Source organism: Lagenorhynchus albirostris, chromosome 2 (genome assembly GCF_949774975.1).
Source record: "Lagenorhynchus albirostris chromosome 2, mLagAlb1.1, whole genome shotgun sequence".
Classification (NCBI taxonomy): domain Eukaryota; kingdom Metazoa; phylum Chordata; class Mammalia; order Artiodactyla; family Delphinidae; genus Lagenorhynchus; species Lagenorhynchus albirostris.
This window is the reverse complement of record NC_083096.1, coordinates 141,142,424-141,152,398: the sequence shown is the minus strand read 5'-3', so window position 1 is coordinate 141,152,398 and position 9,975 is coordinate 141,142,424. Positions and strand designations below refer to the sequence as shown.

Genomic DNA, 9,975 nt, shown 5'->3' with positions numbered 1-9,975 from the left:
AGGGGTGACAAGGTCAGTATCTGCAAGCCTGTCTTGGAGTGGAGGAGCAGATTTCCTCTGTGCAGCACCAGAGGCAGGCCTCCGATCATGGAAGCGTATTCCCTTCATCTTTGTTAGGAGTTGCCTAACATGGTAGTGAGCTCCCTGTCACTGGAAGAATTCAAGCAGAGGCTGAAAAACTTGAGAGCAGGAGAGGCAATTCCTATTCAGAGACAACTGTGTGTAGATCCCACTACATGATCTCGAAGGCTCCTTCCTGCCCTTGTGTACTTGGATTCATAGCACATGTGACAGGTTATCAGTGCCATTCCAAACCAGCCTCCCACTCTGGCCTGGGTGACCCATTCAGGGTCCAGGACAGGAGTACTCATCAGACCAGTCAGAGCAGTGCTGCACGTGATCACGGCAGAGGCTCCTGGGGATACAGCTGCAATATTTGAAGACGGTCGAGGGACAGCGCCACCAGCCAGGGCCGCAGGGCGGGCACACAGTCACTGGGAAGACAGAAGAGCAGCTGCTCTGTCCTGGAATGCCCCATGCACCAGGGCACTCTTTAGCTCTGAAACCTACCATTGTCTCCACAGCCCTGCCCCATCTGACACGGGTTGACTATATTCCTTATTTCCCTGGAGAAGAGAGAATCTAGACTCCCCAACTCATAGGCTGTGCGACCTCAAGCAAGTCTCTCTGTCTGAATCTCAGTTTCCTCATGTGCTCAAGGTTGTTATCAAGGAAGATGGGCAAAGTGCCAGGCCGACAGTCAGTGTTCAGTTACTAGTGGGCGCATATAGTCTCCCATCCTTCTCTCTCACCTTGATTCGGTCCCACCAGCCCATTTATGATTCCCTGAGGGCACCTCGCAGACCTCCCTCCTTTGCCCTGGACCCTGGGCCTCCAGTATTCTTCCCTGCACACCCAGCCTCTGCCTGTTGAAACCCTGTCCATTTTTTAAGGCCTGCTTGAATACTGCGTCTTCTGGAGAAGTCTCCCTTGATGATTACTTCTCCTATCCACCCCCTCCACAAAAAACCTCTCCAGGACCCCAGCACTTCCTTTTGGCATCATCATGATGTGAGTCCTGGGGGTGGGACATATGTTTGACTCCTGACTGTGCCCCAGCAGAACCTGGCACCAGGCCAGCCCCCAACAGTGCTCAGAACATGTTTGTGGGTTGAACACTGGGGAAGAAATTGAAAGGAAACTCTGGAGCAGTGAAAGAACTCGTCTTAGAGTCAGGAAACCTGGGTTTACACCCAAGCCCCCTTCCTATCACTCATCATATTAAGTCACTTCTGGTCTCAGTTTACCTACATATAAACTGGGGCCAGCGATTCCTGCCTTCCTTTCCTCACAGGGTTGTTGGGTGGTGCAGAGAAGATGAAGGAAGCCCAGGTTCAAACCCCGGCTGGGCCATGTACATACTCTTTACATGACTGCCCTCTGGGTCCCAGTTTCCTCATCTGCGACCCTGAAAGCAAGTTTCCCACCACAGAAGAATAACTCTCCAGAAGGAGCCCCTTGGAGTGGTAGTGAGCACCCTACCACTTGAGGCATTCAAGGAGGAGTGGAAGACTTCTTCCTAGGATGCAAGAAGGGGATGCAGGGGGAACTTTGGAGATTCTCTCTGTTTAACTTCTGCCCTCTGGCCACTGCCTGGCCACCTGCCCCAGCCAAGCTTGTGCCCAGACCCCTACCTGGGCTCAGTTCATCTGAGCAGTCCCCACAGTTGTTGATCCCATCACACTTTTGGTCTGAGTAGATCCAGGAAGCGGGGTCTCCGCAGTGAGCCACGAGGAAGCCCGGGAAGCTCTGGGGTGTGTCTCCTACAGAGGGAGAGATGAGGCAGGAGGAAGTCCACATCTGGCTGCAGCTGCCTCAGGACTATCTGGAGGTGGATTGTCCTGGCCACCCTGGCAGCTGTCAAACTCGGGGTCACTGCCCATCTATCCCGGAAGGGCAAAAGGAGGTTTCTTGGGGAGGAGGTCGTCAAGGAGAGAGGAGGGTTCTTTCCCTGTTCGCCAAATAGAATGCCCAGAGCCATTTCTCCCTTCTCAGCTCTTGCGCCTTCCCACTCCACACCATTGCTTGCTTTATTCCTCCCTCCAGAAAAGTCCTCCTTGACACTTGTCCAAAACCATTCCACCTGCAAGTCCAGGTTCAAGTTCCTTCACCTCCAGGAAGCCTCCTCCGACTGGAACATAACAAGAATAAATATGAAGCCTTGCACTTGGGTCCCAGAACTCAGGGAATGTGGGATCACATGCTTTGTGAAAGAGAGTCAGAGTATCTTTCCTGAAAGTGGGTTCTGTGTTAGACAGCAGTGTGACAGGTATACCAAAAATTAACACAAACTCAGGCCACATCATTAGAGGTATAACCCAGACTTGGGAGGGGAAAAGCCTTTGTACCTTGGACTCACCAGAGCCAGCCAGGAGTGTCATGGATGCTTCTGGGGCCAGGCCAGGGAGAGGGACATGGGCATTTGGTATGTGTTCTGTAGAGTGCTGGTGGAGTGGGGAAGACCAATCATAAGGGGGTGACTGGGAGTTCAGAGGGTGGCCCGGGTAAGAGGACACTCATAGGGGACAAGAAAACAATCTCCAAATCCCTGCAGTGGCATCATCATGGGAGACAGATTGAAATGTGGTTCTTGGGGGGCAGGGGTTAACGAGAGGGCAGAGTTGGAACCAACCAAGGATGCTACTGGGAGGCAGCTCTAAACTCAGTACGAGGGAGACGTTCCCATGGAAAAACCAGGCAATGACGGGAGCAGCTGCTTCAAACTGTAGTGAGCTTCCCATCCTGGGAGTGTGCAAGCAGAGGCAGAGGGGATTTGGGCATGAGCTGGGACATGGACTAGATGACCTTTAAGATCTCTTCTGGTCTTGAGGGTCCATGATGCAATGACCCTTCCCCCGTAAGCTACCCCATCCCACCACTCCGACTCACCAGGCTCTCTCCCTCCTCTGTGGCAAGTGCCACGCTCCTCTCTTGAGAACTGTCAGGTCTCTAAGGTCTGGGACCAGACCTTCCCATTCATTCACTCATTTCATCATTTATTCAGCAAATCATTCTCGATACCTCTCTGTGCAGTGCCCTGCACCAGGCACTGGGCCCCAATATCAAGCAGATTAGGTTTGCCCCATAGGAGTTCACAGTCTGATGGGGGTGGCAAACATGCCAACTGAGAGTGACAACCAGTGTGACTAGGGCTGGGGTGCAGGGAAGCACAGGAGTTGTGAGAGCCCAAACGAGGGAACGTAATTTAGTTTGGGTGTCAGGGAAGGCTTCCTGGAGGAGGTAGCACTTGAAATCTGCCTTGAGGGCTGTACACAGGTTCTCTGGACATGGAGATGCACAGAGTGGAGGCATCTCCTAGTGTGGGTACATGTGTGTGCGTGTGAGTGGGACAGGGCGGGGGAAGATGTTCCTGGCTGAGGGCAGCATTTAAGCAAAGGCCTGAGGACATCAGGGTACCTGGTATGTTCAGGGGTGGTCGAGCTTCAGTATGACTGCAGGGAGAGCTGGAGTTGGGGGAGGCAACTCCCAAGGGGCCCTGGAGTAACTACTCACGGCACAAGGCCTCCTCCTCGTCCTCGCCGTGGGCACAGGTGTGGACGCCATCACAGACCCTGCTGGCTGGGATGCAGCTCCTCCGGTCGTGGCATAGGAAGCCCGTCCTGTTCATCTGTGTCACACAGGGCTGGGCCCCTGAGTGGGCAGGGCGAGCCCCGGAAGGGTCAAGGGTGGTGTTTACAAGGGCATCACCAAGTTCTCCCCACTGAGCCCCACCTGAGCTGGGGTGAGAGGCTGGGGCCGTGGGGAGGACACTGGGCTCAGCGTCAGAGATGGGGTCCAAGCCCCAGCTCAACCACTTGCCAGCTGTGTGACCACGGGCAAATGACCCAACCTCTCTGTGCCTCAGGTTCCTTTCTGCAAGGTAGGGATCATAGCACACACCCCACAGGACAGTTGGGGAGATTACATAAAAGCCTCTGTGTCTGGGCTTCCCTGGTGGCGCAGTGGTTGAGAGACCGCCTGCCGATGCAGGGGACACGGGTTCGTGCCCCAGTCTGGGAGGATCCCACATGCCACGGAACGGCTGGGCCCGTGAGCCACGGCCGCTGAGCCTGCGTGTCCGGAGCCTGTTGCTCCGCAACGGGAGAGGTCACAACAGTGAGAGGCCCGTGTACCGAAAAAAAAAAAAAAAGCCTCTCTGTTTGAATAACCCTAGAGAGAATGCAGAGAAAGTCATGGTTTATTGAATGACTGTCTCACGGGAAGTTCCTGAGGACAGTGCTCAAGTCAGTGAAGTGGCTTTCACAGTGGGGCTCCTGGTGCAGGTGAAGGTGTCAGAGGCAACGTCCTGGGGCTGGCTGGGGACCGTCATGCCACAATCCCTTACATCTGGGACAACTTTACGGGCTGCAAAGCACCTTCACATTTTTATTCTATTGTTTCCCCAAAAACCTCTGTGAGGTGTCATCATTAGCCCCATTTCCTAGATGAGGAAAGTAAGACTCAGAGAGATGCGACATGCCCGGCCACGCGGCTAATAACCCAGGCTGCTGCCTCTGCTCTTTCCTGAGGCCAGGTCGCCTCCCCAGCGTCCAGGAATGGTGGGGACCATCTGAGTGTCTATCCTTCTGAGAGTCTGCCCTTCCATCCCACTGCGGGGAACACCCAACCCTGGGGCTTCCCCCAAAGAATTAGGGGAGAGAAACCAACAGATGGACTGGGAGGTCCGGCTCCGCAGGCTGTGCATGTGTACACGCATGAGTGCAGGTTGGACGTGGGAGCGAGTTTGTGCCTGTGTGTTTGTGCACATGTGAACCACGGCTCATCTCCTGGAACTGCCTCAGCTAGTGTGAGGGGGCCGACCCTCAGAGACAGTTACATTGTCACACACACACAGCTGCTCACACAGACATACATCAATACACTCGCACATATACAGACGTGTACACACACGGGCACACACACACAGATATGTACCTGCATACACAGACATGTGCATAGATACCTGCACACACACGTACACGCACACATAAACACACAGACACACAGGTACATACATGCAGGCAGCTCCTTGCGTGCTCATACCTATCCCCAGCGCCCATGCTCAGGCATGTAGGGTACTGTGGATTTTACCCCCACTCCACCTGTCCCCTTAGCACCTCCTGCTAGGTGACAGAGCCATCTCTCAGAAAGGTAGGTCTGCTGACACCCTGCCCCCAGTTTAATCCCCGCCCATGGCTCTCTGGATGGTGACCTCGCTCCCCAGTGCAGCCTTTGAGGCCCTGGACCTCGGCCCCACCCACTGCTCTGTCCTTCGTGTCCACTGACCTTCTCCTCACATTTCCTCCCATCCCAGGGACTCTGCACAGGGTGTTCCCTGTGGTTTTCCTGCCACCCCTTCCACTAATCAATCCCACTTTCCCTTCATGCCTCAGCCCCCTTTCACTGCTCAAGGAGCCCTTCCTGACTCCTGGACTGGGTCAGAGGCCTGCTCCAGACTCTCAGAGCCCCCACTAACCCTGCCTTACTGTACTTATTGGATTAATATCCGCCTCACTCTCCAAACTGTTAGCTGCGTGATGGCAGGGTCGGTGTTGGGGCTCACCACTGAAGTCGGGCCTCAGGGATATGTTGGACAGGCCCCTGTCCTCTGTGGCGAAGGCAGACATGCAGATGGATGGCACCACACAGGGTGAGCAGACTCGGGGAAGAGGAAGTGTGAGAGTTATGGGAGCTGAGACAAGGCTCCTAAACCAGGCAGGCAGGGAGGTCTTCCTGGAGGAGGTGGCATCAGAGCTGGGTCCTCTCAATAGCTCATGCTTATAGATGTGCAAATGGAAGCTCAGAGATGTGTATATGTCAGTGTCTGTGTGTGTCTGCACATGCACCCTAAGGAACTGTCCAAAAGTCATTTCAAGGAGAAGCCAGGCAGGGTCAGTTTTCCCCCATCTCTTTATGTCCCCCTCCCCTCCCAACAAGTCTGACCCACCCTCTCTTGCCCACCCTGACCTGGCATGCGAGGTGGGGGTCCAAGGATGGCGACCAGGGCAATCAGGGCTGCAAGAGTTGCCAGCAGGAGCATCAGGAAGGCTGAGAGGCAGGCCCCTCGGCACGAGCAGCAGAAAGGGCTCCGGTCTGCTGTGTGGGGTGGGAAACCAGTGATGGAGCAGCCAGTGCTGGGGCCCAGAGATTCCCTGCCCTGACCACTACTAGTGGTCCCTACCCACTGGGGTCCTGGAGGCAGGACAGTCTTCCCTGGAGGAGAGGGCTCCCAAGCCCACCATTATGCTCTCAGCTCTGCCTGTGGGCCACCCCCACCAAACACCTGTCTCTGGCCCAGGTCCAGTCGCTGGTGAGTGGCAGTCAGGATGAGGGTCCCAGGTCTCTGCTCCACCCCCCTCACCCTCCTGTCCTTCCATGAGGCTGTCTCCTCAGGAGGAAGAGAGATGTACACCTGTGTATCAAGCCCCTACCATGGGGCAGAGACCAAAGCAGGCCCTTCATAGCCATTATTTGTATTTTTCAAGACAACATTTATTTTATAAATGAGGAGACTGAGGCTCAGAGAAGAAAAGGTTCAGGTCACCTTGTGTGGAGCTGGGATGTGAATCCACACCTATTTGCCGCCCAAATGGGTGCCCTTTCCACATGCCAACTGATTGCTCATTCTGGAGCCCGTCAGGATGCTGATTGGAATCCCAGCTACACCACTTTCCAGATGGGCCACACTGAAAAGCCACTTTACTTCTCTGTGTCTGTTTCCTCAAGTGGAAAATGGGGGTCGTAATGCCTACCTTAGGGTTGTTGAGCGGATTAAGCTAGGTATTGTATCAGAACAGTACTTGGGACATAGTAAGTGCTGTAAAGGTTTTAGCTACTATTCATATTTATTGAGCATCTACTATGTGCCATTCTGTATCTGAAGTACTGTGGAAATAGGTGATGTCCTCCTGCTTTAACTGATTTCGATCCTTTAATATTTGCTTGCTTGTGAAATAATGAAACAAAGTCTTCTTGGGATCCTACTAGATGCCCTGCTCTGTAGAGGACACAAAAGCAGTCACAGCTCTGATCCCCTTGCCCTCCAAAAGCTTGTAGTTGCACTTAGAAGACAAGATGTAGACAGGTAAAAAGAAGAGTGTGGGCACTCCTGCTGTCCTCTGGGGCACAATTATCTCAGAGAGGGGGAAGGAGCAGGTCTGATGCATCTACGTCCCCAGGATCCAGCCTGGGGACATAGTGGGCAGGCACACAGTAGCTGCTTTCTGAATACTCTGATCTAGAGATCCAGGAAACAAGGGAAGGGCCCAATTCAGGTCAGTTCAGGTCATTTCCATATAATCCATTCACATTTCCAGAGCTGCCTACTCTGTACTCAGACTATACCTGTACACCAGCTGCTCACAGAGCCAGGCGGCAAGTGTGGTTAAGAAAGCGTGAACAAGGTGTCATTGTGCTTGAAGGAGGGTGGGATTTCCACAGGCAGGAGAGGGGAAGGTGCGAGGAGAGAGCACTCCAGGCAGAGAGCGCCTGGATGGCATATGGGGGACAGCAAGTGGTCCTGTGTGTCCGGAGCCTGGAGTGGGCATGCATTGGGAAGGGAGACGATAGCCGATCTATGCTGTAGGAGATGCAGCATAAATCTAAAACCCATATTCCCTGCAGCCTTAGCCCGTGGCTCCCTTGTAAACTCAGGTAACCAGGGAGACAGCGGGAAGGCTGGCAAGGAGCAGCATACTGGTTGGCCAAGCAGCCACTCCTCAAACATTTGTGCAGCACAGGCCGGGTGGGTGGGGTCACGGGAGAGCCTCGGGGCCCACGGCCAGATGAAGGCTGCACTTCAAAGCCTGAAAGCCCTTAGGTGCCGATGCCCCAGGGGACAGATGGGGAAAGGAGGCCATTTTCCCACATCATGCCCACCGTGAGCCAGGCTTGGAATAAACAAGCACCAGTGTGGAGCAGCAAAGGCACCGGGGCTCTGCAACCAGAGGGACCCTGATTCGAATTTGAACCCTGCCTCCCTCCTCCCATCCATGTGGGACCCCAGCTTGGCCGAGCTACCTTCACCTCCCTTCACCTCAGCTGCCTCATCTGTTATTGCCCCCTAATAGGAGCCCCTCTCAGAGCTGTCCTGAGGGTTGAAACAGGCCCTGCGATGCCGGGCACATAACAGGGCCTTGATCCTCGATCCTGATAGTTATTAGTAGTAGCTACCTCTCTGGGGCTGTTTCCTTAAACGATCAAATGAAGGCCAAGATTGGAAACACGTAGCAGGTGCTTACTAAATGTGTTCTTTCCTTCCTTTATTCCACAGAGGTAAAGCAAACTGTCCTGGTCGCAAGGTGAGCCAGTGGCCAAGAGCAGGTGCTAAGTAAGTGCGTAATCCTGCCTATTTTATCCCTCAGAGGTAAAGAGAATCACCAGGTCACCCTCTGAGCCAGGGACTCGACTCCAGAGCTCTTTCCTCTATAGGTTACCGGGGGGCGCTGTATGTGGCTCTGTGCCTGTGAGGTGGGCAGCACACAGTAGGTGCTCCACACATGCTTGTGCATGGAGAGAATGAACCACCCTGTTAAACAAACGGCTGTCATCATGGTTGGCCGGGATGCTGGGAGCAAGGGGACATCAGCAAGGGGACAGAGGTCTGAGAGAGCGGGAGCCTTAGGGAGCCCCCTTTGTGTCTCTGTAGCAACGGCCCAGCTTCAAGGGAGCCCCACGTTGGGGAGGGACTGGCCCCAGGCCCTCCGTCCTTTACCTTGCCTTCTGGGGAGGGCTTTGCTTCCAGCGGCAGCAGCATTGCCATCCCCCTGCCCAAGAGAACAGAGTGAGGGGTGGGCTGAGGTGAGGCGAGGTCCAGCCTCAGGGAGCCAGACTGAAAAGTCTTTCAGATGTGTCACCAAGAGCCTCGGGGGAAACCACGGGCCCTCCCACTCCAGCATGCTGAATGCCCCAAACTCATCACGTCCACTTCACGTTCCCACACCCATGCCTGTACTGTGCCCTGGAATGCCTTTTCCTCCACTGTCCACTTGGCAAACATTCATCCTTCAAACCAGCTCAGGCGGCTCCCCTTGGAGAGGATCCCCCTGATGTCCCCTCCCATAATGTCGATCGTTCTCTCCCTTGGCCTCTTCTCCCCTCCCAGCACTTATCACCTGAACCGTGTACCTGGTTCACCTGTTGGGTCCCCGTAGAGAGTCTCCAGGGTGGTGGAGGACCGGAGTCACCTCAGTGTCTCCCCTCTTTACTGCCCACCCTTAGCCTGAGGTTGGCTCCCCCTGGTCAGGAGCTGTCTCAGGGCAGCTCTTACCTGGGGGAAGATCTTGTTCATGTCTCCGGCTCCCGGCTCCAGTCTCCGGGCCCTGGGTGGGTGCAGAGAACTCAGCGCAGGTTCCCTGCCTGTCACCAGGGGCAGCCTGGAGGAGGGATGACAGCAGGCCTCACCTGGCCGCACCCTCCCTGTGGGCAGGCCCCTCCCAGGCTGCCTCCCAGGCTGCGGAAAGGGCAGCAGGGCCCTGCTCCTGCCTGGCCCTTCCCCACTCTGCAGTCTGACAGCGACACTCCAAGGTTGGAGTTCTCATCCCCATGTTACAGGTGGAGAGTCTGAGGTTCATAGAGGGAGAAACTGCCCTCAAGTCACACAGTGTGGGTTTGGTGGGGGCATTAACCCAGGAATTTTTCAGGGTGTGATTTTTCCTCCATATCAATTATGAGACTGGAGGATGTCAGGCCCCGCAACTGCATGAAGATCCAGGCAGAAATACGCAGGATTAACGTTCCAGTGGCTAAAAAGCAGGGGTCGTCTTTTTTCATTGATGTTTGTTCAATTAAATATGTAACCTAGGTGGAAAGAATATGCATTTCCCACTAAAATTATAAAGCAAATATAATTTTACATTATTTTCTTTAAAAAAGTGGCCATGTACTTTAAATTTTTCCGGAGAGGATGCCTGTGAT

General features: G+C 54.4%; 1 protein-coding gene across 1 annotated transcript; it reads right to left on the bottom strand.

Moving 5' to 3' along the window:
- Positions 1-345: 345 nt before the first annotated feature.
- Positions 346-9,349, bottom strand: LDLRAD1 (low density lipoprotein receptor class A domain containing 1). The gene is made up of 6 exons (XM_060142584.1): positions 9,329-9,349; positions 8,774-8,825; positions 6,028-6,156; positions 3,574-3,711; positions 1,695-1,823; positions 346-494 (listed from the first exon to the last, which is right to left on the bottom strand). The coding sequence occupies exons 1-6, from the start codon at positions 9,347-9,349 to the stop codon at positions 346-348; spliced, it is 618 nt and encodes a 205-aa protein (XP_059998567.1).
- Between the last annotated feature and the right edge of the window lie 626 nt (positions 9,350-9,975).